General features: G+C 42.0%; 1 protein-coding gene across 1 annotated transcript in view; it reads right to left on the reverse strand.

The window, feature by feature from the left end:
* The window catches only part of WIPF3 (WAS/WASL interacting protein family member 3), an 81,654-nt gene that overhangs the window by 53,631 nt on the left and 12,065 nt on the right, over nucleotides 1-15,958 (reverse strand). The window contains exon 2 of the mRNA XM_069588097.1: nucleotides 2,835-2,981. Coding sequence (XP_069444198.1) covers nucleotides 2,835-2,924 — 90 coding nt within the window. The 5' untranslated portion in view covers nucleotides 2,925-2,981. The remainder of the gene's footprint in view (nucleotides 1-2,834; nucleotides 2,982-15,958) is intronic.

The raw sequence follows: 15,958 nt of genomic DNA on the forward strand, positions 1-15,958 counted from the left end.
CCTCCTAAATTGATTAGTTCCTCCATAAGAGGCATAACAAAAACAACTTAGAAATGAGAGAGGCAATGCAAAAAATTATCCAAATGTAGAATTATTCTTGTTTATAAGAACTTAAGCATCTTAAAAGAAAAAGAATTCCCTAATGAAGTTTAAAATTTTACTATCAGCATTCAAAATTCTCTTCTGATCTTTTCTATTATAACATATATAGCTGATTTCATGGTGCACAACATATGCATTGCTTTTAACTCATCATTCCATATCTACTTTCTATAATCAGCAAAGTTACAAATGTAACTTTTAATTAACAATATGGCATAATGTAATTTTTAATTAACAGCTTGACAATGTAGTTCATTTAATTCTCACAAACCATTTACAATTTAATTTTCCACTAGAATAAATCACTTTGCTGTGCACATCCTTTGTATAAATTCTTTTTTGGTTCCTTTAGGATTAAATTCTTGAGTTAGTCTCAAAAATAAAACTACTTGATTGCCAGGGGAAAAGGGGTACATTCAGGTTTGTTGTTTTTTTGTCAGAACACTCCAGAAAGACTCACTTAACATTTGAGTCCTAAGTATTTGTATGTCACCAGCACAGAATCTGCCCACAGTGCAGGAGACACAGGAGACATGGGTTCGATCCCTGGGTCAGGAAGATCCCCTGGAGAAGGAAATGGCAACTCAGTCCAGTATTCTTGCCTGGGAAATCCCACAGACAGCGAAGCCTGGAGGGCTACAGCCCATAGGACTGCAAAGAGTCGGACACAACTGAGTGACTAACACTTTCACTTTTCAGCCATGTTCAAAAGGGCTTATTTTCCCAAATCCCCAACAATATAGGTTTTGGTAAATTTATTTATTCTAGTTAAGTCTATCGGTATATTGTGGTATTTGAAGTTACTTTAAATTGTGCTTCTTCAGGTCCAGCAGGTCTGTGTAAGTCCCATATTATAGTTTTATGTGTTTCTTTCAGTAATGAACTATCCATTCCATGCTTTCCTTGTGTCAAATTCAGCAGGGGAACTTCAGTACTCATTCTTATTCTTTCTCTATATTGGTCAGAGGGCTTTCAGATACAACTCACAGTATGTATGTGCTTTCTTTCTGCTGTCTTCAAGGGCAAGGCACAAGTTTCAGGCAGGTCTGTGCCCCTGCGCTTCAGATATGGTCAGTGTACCACGCTAACGTCATGGGCTGACCTGTGACCTCAGGCACACCCTTGTTCTCACCATGGCTGGTATGTGCAGCAGGGTCTCAGGCCCTCCCTTCACAACCTATAGTCCCATGGTCAGGCCACCTGCGGATCTGAGGGGAGCAGTGCACCCTGGGTGCGGGGAAGAGAGTGGCAGGTGAGGCGCTACTCCTGGCTTTTGTGACTTGGCTCACATCACCCCTGGGCAGCCCTGCCTCTGCACGCCTTATCGCCATGGCATCCATATCTTTCATCTTCCACTGAAAACAGGAGCGGCGGTTCTTGCGCCAGACCTGGCTCTGAGTTGGAGGATGAGGGCATGAGAAGTGCCCTGCGGTTTCTTCTGAGGAAGGGCTTGCTATGAGCATTAAGCACAAACATTCTGCTAAAAGCAAGGAAAGCAAGAAGATTTTGCCCTCAAGGGAACATTTGGCAACATTTAGGGACACTTTCGGTGGTCATAACTGGGGGTGTGACTAGTAGGTAGAGGCCAGGGATGCTGCTAAACAACCTGCAATGCACAGGACAGCCCCTCCAACAAAATGAACTGGCCCCAAGTGTCCATGGTGCTAAGGGTGAGACAGCCTGTCCTAAAACAAAATAACCACTTTCTATGCCTCTCCTCGGAGAAGGCAATGGCAACCCATTCCAGTACTCTTGCCTGGAAAATCCCATGGACGGAGGAGCCTGGTAGGAGGTAGTGCATGGGGTTGTGAAGAGTCGGACACGACTGAGCAACTTCACTTTCACTTTTCACTTTCATGCATTGGAGGAGGAAATGGCAACCCACTCCAGTGTTCTTGCTTGGAGAATCCCAGGGATGGCAGAGCCTGGTGGGCTGCCATCTATGGGGTTGCACAGAATCAGGCACGACTGAAGCAACTTAGCAGCAGTGCCTCTCCTTCTAAACTCAAAGCAAACTGTTAAACCAAGAGAGAGTATCAGCAACACACACTGAAACAGAGTGAATTCAGTCTTGTGCATGTGGGGAGATTTCATTGAGAGTTGTTGGTGGCACTAGTGGGGTAAAGAACCTGCCTACCAACGCAGGAGACATAAGAGACAAGGGTTCGATTCCTGGTTCAGGAAGATCCTCTGGAGAAGGGCATGGCAACCCACTCCAGTATCCTTGCCTGGAGAATCCCATGGACAGAGGAGCCTGGTGGGCAAAGTCCATGGGGTTGCCTTTAGCACATTTTGTTGTGGCATTTCATATGCCACTCCTCTTCATCCCAGAACCGGGTGGCTGAAGCCCAAGCTACTGTTATCAACATCCAGATCACAACTTGGGACTTGATGTGAGCATGCCTCCTTGACTCATTGCAGCCTCTCAACTGAGGTTTCCCTTGAGATGGAAGAGTTGATTAGGGAGACTCGGGAAGCCTATTGAGCAGCATGAATTAAAAATCATGTAGACATCTATAGAGGACGCTAGGGTAGAAGGTGGGGGCTGCCAAAGAACTGGGAGGGAAATACGTGGCCAGACTGGTTTGGAGTTAGACCCTGGCACCATAGAGCTAGCTACCTAAGATGCTACCTGCCCTAGAGGAGCTGGGCGATGGCTGATTTTGAATATTTAAAATCTGTTCAAGCATATTCCAGTAAAACAGGCAGAAAAAAACCCAAACAGGTCTTACCGGCGGTGCTGACGGTGGGGGAGGGGGAGGAGCCCCCAGTGGAGGGGGAGGTGGAGGCAGAGGAGGCGGAGGTGGTGGCGGCACCGGCATGTGTCACGGCGTGGGTGTCTCTTTCTTATGAATGGTCCCAAGAGAATGGTCTCTGCTCTGGAAAGGAGAAAAGGGAGAGTTGTAAACTTGAATGCCTTTATCCATGCACACGTCACACATACGGGTTTCATGGTAGTTTGATTCACTTGCCATTCACTCATTCTTGAAAATACAGAATGCCCACTGTGAGGCAGGCATTGTGTCTACTGCTGGAGACTGAAAGAAATAGCCAGATTTTAGAGAGAATTAGGCAACAAAACTGATAAAAATGTAGCTATTTATGTCTCAATATAATAGAACATGTTAATACATAAATAACAACACTTCATTCCATAACAATTTCAAGTAACAGATTCTACCTCTTTAAGCATTAAACTTCTATCATTTTGGATGCAATTTAAAAACATTCTGCACATACTCCCATTTTCCTAAGCAGAGTAAATGGAATGAAATTCAACCTTTTCTGAATGTTGCAGGCTCAGTGGTTACTCAGGTTGCCAGCCTCCAGCCAGGCTTACATGGGCATTAGCTATTTTCCTGCTTCCTTCTCTGTTGTCACTGTTACTTTTCTTGCTGTTCTTCTGGTGTTGGTTCTATACAATCATCTGGGTGGGAGCCTGACACTTCTCCCCAAAGGCTTTATATCCGGAATTTGCTGCATGGAGGGCTTTGGGGGTATGATTCTGCAAATATGGTTATGTTTCAAACAGTTAATATTGTAGGATGTCTGATCTCCAGATAAATATGACATTGCTCTGTAGAATGTGTTTGCATGCATATGTCTGTGAATGTTTTAAAATCTAGGAACAGAAATAAACCTCAGACGTAAGCAAGGGTAATTTTGTTTTTCTGTCCTAGTCACTGGAAGACTGGAACAAGGCCTGTGTCTCTGTTTCTTCAATGTAAAGTCCCAATTCATTTATAGTATTCTAGCTTTTATTTACCAACAGCCTTTACTGTTTGCAACATGATCCTTACTAGTTATCTATTTTACATATATTAATAGTAGTGCGTATATGTCAATCCCAACCTTCCTATTTACCCCTCCTTCCTTATCCCCCTCCCATAACCACAAGTTTAGAGCTGATTTTCATTACTCATGGTATAGTTGCCATGAAGACTGAGTTAGCAAATACCTGAACCACCGCTCCTAGGAAAGATCAGGATTAGGCTTATGAGAGCCTCTGGTCACAAGATTTTTGTCAGCTGATAAACATATAACTTTGTTTTATAAATTTGTGTTTCTCATTAAAGATACCTTATTTCATACAGACTGTTTGTAACTCTTGCCTGTGTGTATATGTGCGTGTGTGTGTTTGTGTGTGTTCAGTTGCTCAATCATGTCTAACTCTTTAGAGCCATGGACTGTAGCCTGCCAGGCTCCTCTGCCCATGGAATTTCCCAGGCAAGAATACTGGAGTGGGTTGCCATTTCCTCCTCCAGGGGATCTACCCAACCCAGGGATCAAACTCATGCCCATGTGTCTCTGAAACGAAATCACCAACAATAAGCACAACATTTTGAAAAACATGGTGATAAGTAGAATGTGAACAGGTCACTTGTTTACAGGGTGAAAGTTGTAACCAGAAGGCAGAGTGCTGCCTTGTTCAACTTCAGCTGGGAACCTGGGTATGATGAAGCAGGAAGGATAAGCTTACAGAACCGATAATTAGCAAACGGCAGAATCCATGAATAATGAGGACTGACCCCTTTTTGGTGTAACTTTTTGAATCCCCTATACGTACTCAGGACTGTGTTAGGTACTTAGGTATGCTGTTTTATTTAATCCTTTTCAACGATTCTGTGGTTGTCAATGACATGTCAAATGTCAAAGACATTTCCATAAAGAACCAAATTTTGTCTCAGAGAGGTCATATAGTTTCTAAGTTTCAGAAAGAGTATCAGAGCTTCCTAAGATCCTTGTCCTTTCTGATTCAAAACTGCATTTGTTTTATTAGCTTGGTATACTTCAGATCATATTACTTCTCTGCTTCCATCTTGCAAAGATCTTGAAGTATTTCTGAGACCCTCGGGTGAAAAGGACCTTCTACAGGAAAGTATAACTCTTCCATGTGCTCCCCCCCTAAACTTAGCATCCTTTGCTTTCCATCTAGGTTTATCCTTACAAATCTGAGAGTGACCAGGTATCACTGGGCTTCTGTCTCGCTGAAATCAAAGGAATGATTTTTCAAGCTCTAACATGAAAGCATATTTTTACATTTAGCACTTGATGGTGCTGGAGGCTTTTTCTTGACAGATATAATAATTAAGCAGTTATCTAGAGAATAATTTGTTAAAATCTGACAGTTAAGAATGCAGAGCTCCAGGAAGTCACAGGCTGTACCCATGAGCTCTTTGATGCTTTGTGCTCTCCCAATATATTAAAAAATGTCATTTTGTTCTGTAGTGTATTAAAAATGATTGGGATAAAAAAAGCCAGATTCTCAAAGGCTTTCATATTCTCTCCCAACTCATGAAGTAATCCTGAAAAGCAGCATCAAGATGTAGGTAAGACAGTCAAACACTGTTAGAGGAGACGGTGGCAAATGAAGCTAGCGCTGTTAATACATGAGACTCTGACTGTGGGGCACAGTGCTGACCTTACAGTCAGACCTGGGTTCTACTTCTGCCACTGCTTTTTCCCAGTTGTGTGGCTTCAGTCAAGTTACTGACTTGGCCAAAAAGTTCATTTGGTTTTTCCCACAGGATGGTATGAAAAACTCGAATGGACTTTTTGGCCAACCCCATACTTCAGCTGTCCCACTTTATTTGTAAAATAGTCACCATGCTTAATTCTTAGTTTGCTATCACGATTAACACAAAAAACATAATACAGGTCCTGACAGAAAGCAGACACTTAACTGAAGCTGCATTTATCTTATCACACCGCCTCCTTCACTGCCACAAATAACTATAACAAAAGGTGGAGGAGAATAAATGCCCCAAGAGAGGGGTGGAGTGGGAAGGAATGTTATCATCAATTCAAACACAAAGGAAGGGGGACAATTAATAAACACATAGTAGAAACTATTGCATTTTTCAACAGGTAGGAAGGTGGCTGTAAGAATCGGTTTCCGTCGAAGAAGTAGCACATCAGCAGAGATAACAGGAGCAGAGGGAGGCAAGCAGATGGGAGACTTTACATGTTTGGAAGAGAATAAGAAAAGGCTGGAACCACAGAGGGGCTTCAAGACACTGTTCTGCAAGTGTCTCCTTCCTTGGGTTGAGGTGGGACATCTGGCATGTGGCCGTCCACCATCTTTTGAACGCTTTTCCTAAGCCTGAGGAATTTCTCCTATTGTGAGTCTTGCCTTCCTCAGCCAGAAGCCACGAATTCCTGTTCCTAGCACCGCTTGCAGGCAGAGAGCTGACCACTGTGACCGTGGACTCAGAGGAGGAAACAGTGGAAGGTAAGGTGTGGGGAAGCCGGGCCAACAGGAGAGAAGACCTGGGCCTGAAGTAGGAGAGCTCCCTCAGCTCTGCCTAATTGATATGCAATGGTTATGCAAGTCCAGTATTGACCAGATCTTCCCATTTTTTCCCCCGCAAAGTCCCCATATCCAGATTTTCGCGTGAAACCCAATTTTGAAGTAAAACCAAATGAAAGCATTTTTGAAAACCAGTGGGTCAACAGAACATGTCTGCAGGTCATCCAAGGACCCACAAGATGCCAGAAGCCAACTGCTTTACAGGGAGCCGGTGAGGGGTGGGGCTGGGGCAGAAGAATTGATGCCTACTTAGTACAGGTGATGAACTTTCTCGTGTACCCTTCCCCCTCCTCTCCCCTTCATTCCCTACTTGATCAATCTGTCTGTTCTCATTCAGAGAGAGAGATGGACTGAGCTTGCCTATGTTTTTATATTAAAAAGTTAAATATGTATGTTATTACATATAAGTAAATATTATTAATTATATTTATAAATATATTTTATATATTTAGAGATATTTATTTATTATATATTGTATATATATTATATATGATATATAATATATATTTAAATTTAAATATATTATATTATATAAATATATATAATTATATTATAAATATTATTTCAGAGAGAAATAATTCATGGTTGACAATTTTACACACTAGTTGCTCTTATCATAATCACTTTTCTCCCCAAGAATAGTTGTCATATCACAGCTGTTCACGAAAAGAAAATGTGACTATTTTTTAACATATAAGCAAGGATTATTGCTACTACTTGACAAAAGTATCTTTTGGTGGTTCTAAAAATATATTTGTTTTTTTTTATTTTTTCTTTATTTATTTAAAAATATATTTGAATAGGAATCTAAAAATAAGGTTCTCTGGGTACTCATAACTTCTTTTGTTTTGACACTGTCCAACTAAACCCCTTGTTTCTTTGGTTATGAAGTCGGGAAAAGAGAAGAGAGATTTCTCACCTCTGAACTAATGCAGGTGGGAGAACCCTGTGAGGCCATTCATTTCTCACATCAAGGTTTCAGCAGGGTCCTGACACTATCAGTCAGTCATTTATTTATCAAAGGTGCTTCGAGGCCAGGAAATCACAATCCAAGAGTGCATGAGCATGTAAGGCACACACAAAGAGGTTCTCTAAAAATATGCAGTAAAACTGCCAAAGCTATACGTAAAATAATAAAGAACTTAAAAAAAATCTCTCCAGGTAATGGTGAAAATGATTTACAAGTGGTCACTTTCTGTTGTCACTTTCTCACTGTTTCAGAGTGAATTCTCTGGGCGGAGTCCTCTCCTGGGCCTTCCCACCTGGAAGCTCTCATGCCCCACCCTCCACCTTGCCCAGTGAAGACTGCCCACCTATTGGGCAAGTGGAAGTTGGTGCTCTCACCCTCAACAGTACAAAATTCCTAGAATATTTAGCCTTTTGGGGGTAGTGGGCCATGTTGATCTGAGAAGGAAAGGAAGCAGGGGATAGGGCAGGGGAAAATAAAAAGCACAGGATAAAATAAATTCTTGAACACTGCTGTTCTAGATTATAGTAAGATAAGTTAGTCCTGACACAGCCCTTGCTATGTGCCAGGCCCTATCCTTAGCACTTTTCATATATAAACCCGTTTAAGCCCCATAGTATCCTAATCAGATCGATACTACTATTACTGCTATATTTCAGATGAGGAAACTGAGGCCCTGAGAGGTTAAGAAACCTGCTTAGAGTAACAGAGTGAATTACTGCAAGAGTTGGCATTCAAATCTGAGGAGTCAGGCTCCAGAGTCCATGCTCTTAAGCATCATATTAACTTATGTCACTTGTAAACCTATGACTTTTATAGTTTTTAACCACATCCACACACCACCTCAACTAACTTTCAGTTAAATTATTACTATAAATGGAAGTCAATATCACTTGCCATCAATAGATGGTGATAATAAAAATCAACTTAATGATTATTAAAATAAAATGTTCACCTATGTACCATTTAAACTCATTTCAGGCTTCCTTAGTGATACCTAACCCTTGGTCCTTTGGGGAACAGTGGTCTGGAGCAGTGTTTTCCCAACTGAAATGGAGGATAAATTGCCCAAGGAGTCCTGTTAAAATGCAGATTCTGATTCAGTAGGTCTAGGGTAGGGCCTACTGAAATTCTGCATTTCTAACAAATTCCCAGGTGGGGCCTAAACTGCTGGTCTGGGAACCACAACTTGAGTAGCTCTAGAATGTTGTAAGAATGCATGGTCTCTACCTCAGACCTACTGAATTAGAATTTTCAAGTCTCTTGCCAACAAGAGATTTTGTGCTCACTTAAGTCTGAATAGCCCTGTTCTTTAACAACCAGGATGATGAAACACCCTGCCCCACATAGATGAAAGTTGTGTCCTGTACTGAGAAGGCTCTTTCTTCTGTAGACCCAGTTCATTTCAGCAGGCTGGATCCATGAAAACGGCACCGTACTTAGGACTGGAGTTGACACACAAAGGAAAGAGAAACGGAGCTGAGCGCCCTTCACCTTTCACGCAGGTGATATGAAGGGCTTCCCACACCTGAGATACACACAGGCCAACAACAGCTCCTGAAGCTGAATCTGTTCAGGTCCGACTGGATATGACAGTTAATTATCTGCTGAAATGCTTCCCAGGCGTCACTAGTGGTGGAAGAACCTGCCTACCAATGCAGGAGACGTAAGAGACTCTGGTTTGATCCCTGGGTTGGGAAGATCCGCTGGAGGAGGGGATGACAACCCACTCCAGCATTGCCTGGAGAATCCCATGGACAGAGGAGCCTGGTGGGCTATAGACCATAGGGTCGCAGAGTCAGACACAACTGAAGTGACTTAGCAGGCACACACATGCAGTGCTTAAAGGGAGAATGCATATTGTCCATGAGTGTTGTAAAACCAAGATAAACTTTAACCACAACCTAATATGAAAGCGACTAAGTCATACTTACAATGAGCTCAGAAAGTGGTTTCCTTTTATAAGACTCTTACTGAATGACAAATTTGTTCCCAAATCACTGAATTCATTATAATAACTGAACAGTATTTTGTTAAAGGATATAAATAAAGATATTGGTAATATTTATCATTGACTCAGGCATTTAAATTATCACTAAATGCCACAAAAATCATTGTCTGTGTGGTTCCCAAGAGTGAAAGGAGAAAATATTGATTTCATGTTTTCTTTTTTTTCCCCTGCCTTGAATTAGCTAAATGAAGAATGAGGCTAATTAAAAATACATGATATTAATCACACATTTATAAGCAAGCTTCATTTTATATAACAGCTATGCTTCTGAAAAATGGCATCTCTAATTTTGGAAAAATCGAGCTATGCTTTAAGGATACAAAAGGAGTTTATTATTCAGTGGAAATCCATAATCAATGTTATAAAATAACAAGTCATTTTATAAAATAAATTACCACCTCTCTAATTTATTATATCATCACTGGAAAAGACCTTGATGCTGGGAAAGACTGAAGGCAAAAGGAGAAGGGGGCGGCAGAGGATGAGATGTCTAGATAGCATCACCAACTCAATGGACAAGAATTTGAGCAAATTCCAAGACAGTGAAGGACAGAAGAACCCAGCTTGCTGCAGTCCATCGGGTAGCAAAAAGTCAGATGTGACTTAGCTACTGAACAACAACAAATAACAAGAGATTTTATAAGGAGGATGTTTTTTACTTTCTAAGGCTGAGGCAGTCACTTTTCCCCTGGGACTGTGAATACTCAAAATGCTGTTCTGAGAATCACTGAGGAAATAATGTACCGACTAGAGTGGGCACAGGGAACAAGTCTACAAGACACATCCTTTCTGATCCAGTTTTACTTCTGAGACTTCAGATGAGCTAAAGTATTTTCACAGTGGGAATAACTGCTGCAGCCTGGGCCAGATCAGGATGCCTGGTTCAAGTTCTGGTGCCTCTAGTTCTCTGTCCAGCTTGAAGTTCTGCTAGAACCTCAAACAACCTGCAGCCAGCAGGCATCATCAGCTCTGTCTGCAGGCACATTCTATCCCACGGCAGCGAGCACACTTCACTGACAGCCAAGCCTGATACACTGACTGGAAGTCTCACCTCTCAGACTACACGGCATCACTCCCTGATTCACACAGACTCCTTTCCTAAAGAAAGGCTCTTTGCTAAGGAGTCAAGTTCTCCATCTCATCCTCCAGTCAGTTCTACAAATCGTACCCTTTACCCCCACTGCATTTGTGACACTTTGTTACATATCTTTTCTTTATATCTCTGTGTGTTTGTCCATGCTGTGCAGGCTGGATGTGACAGCCTTCGCCACCTGGAAAATTCCCACCAATCCTTTAAAACACACTCGGGTGCTAACTTCTCTGCATAGACTTTCTTCTCCCTTTGCCAGAGCTAACTGCTCCAATAGTACTTTGTTCACAATTTTATTACAGCACTAGGGACTCTGGCAATTTCCTTTCACCTGTCAATGTGTCTCCCTTCACTGGACCATGGGCTCCTTGAAGGTTCAAAGACAGGAACTATGTCTTAGGTATCTTGGTATTGCCAAGGCTAAAGGTAATGCTGAATACCATTGCTTTGGTGTTGCTATGGGAAGGAAATAGAAAACATACATATCTGGGGTCATGCCAACTACTCAAGCAAAAGATGGAGACATGGCTTGGCAGCAGCACATTTATTGTGTCTACAGATGAAATAATTATCTTAACACTTTAAGAAAAATATTACCAACTAAAATAGGAAGGGAAGAAAAGGGCAGGAGAAATTTCTGTCCAACTGTTACTGGAGTGGGTAGCCTTTCCCTTCTCCAGGCAATCTTCCTAAGCCAGGAATCGAACCCAGGTCTCCTGCATTGTGGGTGGATTCTTTACCAGCTGAGCCGCAATGGAAGCTCAGGCCTTATTATGGTACGGGAATAAAATATCTTCTGGATGTGGGATTCTCAAAGCTTACAGTGCTCACTGGAAAAGCTTCATCTGGCATGTTAGAAATGCTGTCTTCAGAGAAGAATAGTTTGACATTTGGGAGAATAGGTCTCTAGTTCTGGTTTTAATGGTGATCTATTTCTCCATCTATAAAAATGTAAAGTATGTTCCTTCTTCTCTGATTTGCATAAGTGTAAGGACCGAATACAGAGAGGGCAATGGCACCCCACTCCAGTACTCTTGCCTGGAAAATCCCATGGATGGAGGAGCCTGGTAGGCTGCAGTCCATGGGGTCACCAGGAGTCAGACACGACTGAGAGACTTCACTTTCACTTTTCACTTTCATGCATTGGAGAAGGAAATGGCAACCCACTCCACTGTTCTTGCCTGGAGAATCCCAGGGATGGGGGAGCCTGGTGGGCTGCCGTCTATGGGGTCGCAGAGTTGGACACGACTGAAGCAACTTAGCAGCAGCAGCAGCAGCAAGGACCAAATAAGTACTTTGAGATAAGCACTAAACAAATAAAAACTACGCTATAGTCCTCTCTAAAAAGCAACGTTCTTTCAAATGTAATTTTTAAATTAATGATATGGTGGCTTCTTGGCAAAGGAGACACTTGGCTTACAGGGCAGCAGAGATGAGACTTTAGTCTTTTAAATTAGAAAACACTTTTCAAAACAACGGTGAGTTCAAGGAGGTCTTCTGGTTTTCAGATGGTAGAGTGAAAATATCTCTGTTCTTGCCTTTTCTGGGAAACTGTTTCAAAATAGGAAGGAAGGGGAATCTCAGAAATATAATCTCGATTGTGGGGAGGAAAAACTAGATTTCTGTCACCCTGAATTTCAGTAAATGAGACAGAACTGCCTGATGCCCAGACAACCAAATTCAGGGCACAGGTAAGGTGGTGTAGCCTGCAATGTACAGGGCAGGCCTGTGGCTGTGGGCCTCACAGTGTCATTCTCCAAAATAAGAAGCACTGGCTCCTGTGAGGAAGTTGGTGAGGAAGTCCCACCGACACCTGTTTAGAACAATGCAAAAGGGTGTGTAGCACAGCACAGGGGTGACCTTGGACCCTAGACACTGAGGAGCCATTCCGGCAGGCGCATTGCTGGACATGAGTGAGGGCAAGGGAAAGAGTAAGCCACCAGCAGCCTAAAGCCTCTCTCTCCCCTCCTCCTCTCTCCCTGCCCTTACTCTCTGTCATAGGAGCGCTTCACTGACCCAAAGAGAATTCTCCCTGGTCTAGAACCTGCCCCGGTCTTCTCCTCGCATCATTATCCTGCAAATAGTTGGTCTAGACTTCCCCGGTGACTCAGATGGTAAAGAATCTACTGCAATACAGGAGACCCGGGTTCAATCCCTGGGCTGGGAAGATCCCCTGGTGAAGGGAATAGCAACCCACTCTAGTACTCTTGCCTGGAGAGTTCCATGGACAGAGGGGCCTGGCAGGCTATAGTCCACGGGGTCTCGAAGAGTTGGACATGACTGAGTGACTAACACAAATACAAAAAGCATACACTTTATTCTAGGATGAATACTAAAACAAGGAACCAATAAAGAGAACCAGCACAGGATCTACACACACACACACAAAAAAAAAGCAGAAAGGAAAAGTGGGGAAAGGAACAGGACAAAGGATAGATGGTAGATGAAAAATGTAAGAAAATACACTGCTGTGGACAGTTGAAAACAGTGACAAGGCATAAAACAATTAACTGAAGGAATTTTATAAGACTAGCTGTGAGAAAGACTCAATTTATACTGTATATTGTTTTTACATTTTTATACTTTTTGAAGTATGTATCTTGGGCATTGCTTCCCAGGTGGCTCAATGGTAAAGAATCCACCTGCAATCCAGGAGACATAGGAGACACAGGTTTGATTCCTGGGTCAGAAAGATCCCCTGGAGGAGGGCATGGCAACTCACTCCGGTAAACCTGTCTGGAAAATTCCATGGACATCAGGTTGCAAAAGAGTCAGACACGGCTGAGCACATACATGCACACATTTTGGGCATTACTACCCACTGCAAAAACTAATTTAAAAAAGAAAGTTTGGGATTGCTTCCTTTACTTGGGACAATTGTGGAGAAGTTTTTTTTTAATGTTTTGCATTATCTTAGGAGACCCCTCTACATCTAAAAGGTAAATACAAATGAATAAACAAATAAAGAAAAACATAAATTTGTCTTGACCATTTGGTCTGAGTAAGCTGAATCCACAAAGAACAGTACTGCGAGCCGTGGGCTTTGCTGGCCAGGTCCTGCATGCAGACCTCCAGGAAAGCTGTACCCACTCCTACAGCCAGTCACTAATGTCAAAGTCACTGACCAAGTGGGCTCAGAAGACAATCAAGAATAGAGTAAAATAATTTTCCTCAATCTAATCCATAAACCCTAAGGTTCAATTCTTCTGTTAATACATGGTTATTATACAATGAGGAACAGTTCTAAAACATGATTGCCCATTAGGCATGAACCATTTTCGAGTTGATTCCATTTGTAACTAGTCATTCATTAAATGGGAATAAACAAGACAGCACCATAATTGGGAGGGGGGCACAGGTCTGAAAAGACAGTAGGTGGCTTTCTTTCTCCTTTCCCCAAATAATGCACTCCTAGACCTTACAGACAGGTATCCAGACCCATCATTCTTCACATTCTTCACAGACAACATCAAAACAACTACAGGTCAACCACCATTACTTAAAACTCACTGACCATCCATGACCACCAGGAATGCACAACATCAGGCATAACCCAGATTTGATTTAGCCTTCTTCCTTGTACGAGTCTGCAGGTGAATTTCTAAAACCTTAGGGCATACAAACTTGGGTGAAAACCAGAAAAAAAGTCATGCACCATCTGTTAAAATGCGGGAAAAAATGTTCACTTGCTCGTCCTGTTTTAGGCAGTTATCTCACCTGTTTGTGAAGCTTCTTTATTCTTCCTCTGAAATACTGGGGAGCAACATGATGAACAAAAATATTTCATTCAAAAGTTTGGAAGAATATTAGAACAAAAAACAGCTCTAAGGAATACAGCAGACTTAAAATCTATTTCTGCATCATTAAAAGGAAATACAACTACATCTCTGGTCTGTTTCCTCGGTTCTACCATATGAGAAGAAAAAATGTCTCTTCTTCTACTAGGGTCATAATTATTTATGTCAGACACATAGCAAAGGGGCCAGAGTCTTTTTTTTCACTATGTTTATTGACTGGGCAGATGTGGTTGATGATTTCACACTGATGTACCTGGCTGGGAGAGCTCTTTGTTAAACAATTCATTAAAAAACAATAGCTCACATGTACAAAGCAGATTTCCTGTGTTAACAATTCTGATTGTTGTTTACATAATTATCTTTCATCCCCCCAAGTAACTCTGTATGACAGATACGAATCCCCATTTCACAGATAAGGAGACAAAGGCTCAAAGATGTAAAGTCATAGCCCAAGATCAAATAGTTGGAACTTGACATAACCACATTCAACCAAGTGAACTGCCCCTAAGCGTGTGCACTCTCCACTACTTTACCCGGCTTCTGACAAGCATCTCACCCTTTGCACAGTCAATGCAGAAAGCATTTACTGAGCTTCTTCCATATGTTAGGCACTATGATAGCCACTGAGTGAAACCAGAAACATGAATATCAGGTAATTAATGAATACTTGATGAAAAAATAAATCTATAGATACATGGCTCCTATCCAGGAATGATAGCTCATAATACTTGCAGCTGCTGTTTAGTTGCTAAGTCACATGCAACTCTTTTATGACCCCATGGACTGTAGCCCACCAGGCTTCTCTGTCCATGGGATTTCCCAGGCAAGAATACTGGAGTGAGTTGCCATTTCCTTCTCCAGGGGATCTTCCCAACCCAGGGATCAAATCAGGTCTCCTGCATTGGCAGGCAGATTCTTTACCACTGAGCCACTTGGGAAGACCTGTAATACTTATGTATTGAAAGCTACTATGTGCCAGGCACTTCGCTAGAAAGGCAGGAAAAAAAGGGGGAAAAAGAGGTAACAATAAAGCATATGGTATATCAGATCAGATCAGATCAGTCGCTGAGTCGTGTCCAACTCTTTGCGACCCCATGAATCACAGCACACCAGGCCTCCCTGTCCATCACCAACTCCTGGAACTCACTCAAACTCGTGTCCTTCGAGTCGGTGATGTCATCTAGCCATCTCATCCTCTGTCGTCCCCTTCTCTTCCTGCCCCCAATCTCTCCCAGCATCAGAGTCTTTTCCAATGAGTCAACTCTTCACATGAGGTGGCCAAAGTACTGGAGTTTCAGCTTTAGCATCATTCCTTCCAAAGAACACCCAGGACTGATCTCCTTTAGAATGGACTGTTTGGATCTCCTTGCAGTCCAAGGGTATATAAAATGCACAAAATAAATTCCAATATATCAGTAATCATAATAATTATAAACAGATTATTAGCTTCTCTTACTAAAGGACAAAGATATTCCAATTGATTTTAAAATTAACTGTATCTCCTTTATAAGGAACACAGCTAAAACAAAGTGATTTTAAAACTTTCAAAATAAAACAATGAAAACAATACTCAAGTAGACACTAAAAACTGGTACAGAACCCTCATACTTTGCTGCTGAAAATGTAAAATGGAGCAGCCACTTTGGAAGTGTTTGTAAGTTCCTCACAACATTAAACAGAA

Source organism: Ovis canadensis, chromosome 4 (assembly GCF_042477335.2).
Source record: "Ovis canadensis isolate MfBH-ARS-UI-01 breed Bighorn chromosome 4, ARS-UI_OviCan_v2, whole genome shotgun sequence".
NCBI classification, from domain to species: Eukaryota; Metazoa; Chordata; class Mammalia; order Artiodactyla; family Bovidae; genus Ovis; species Ovis canadensis.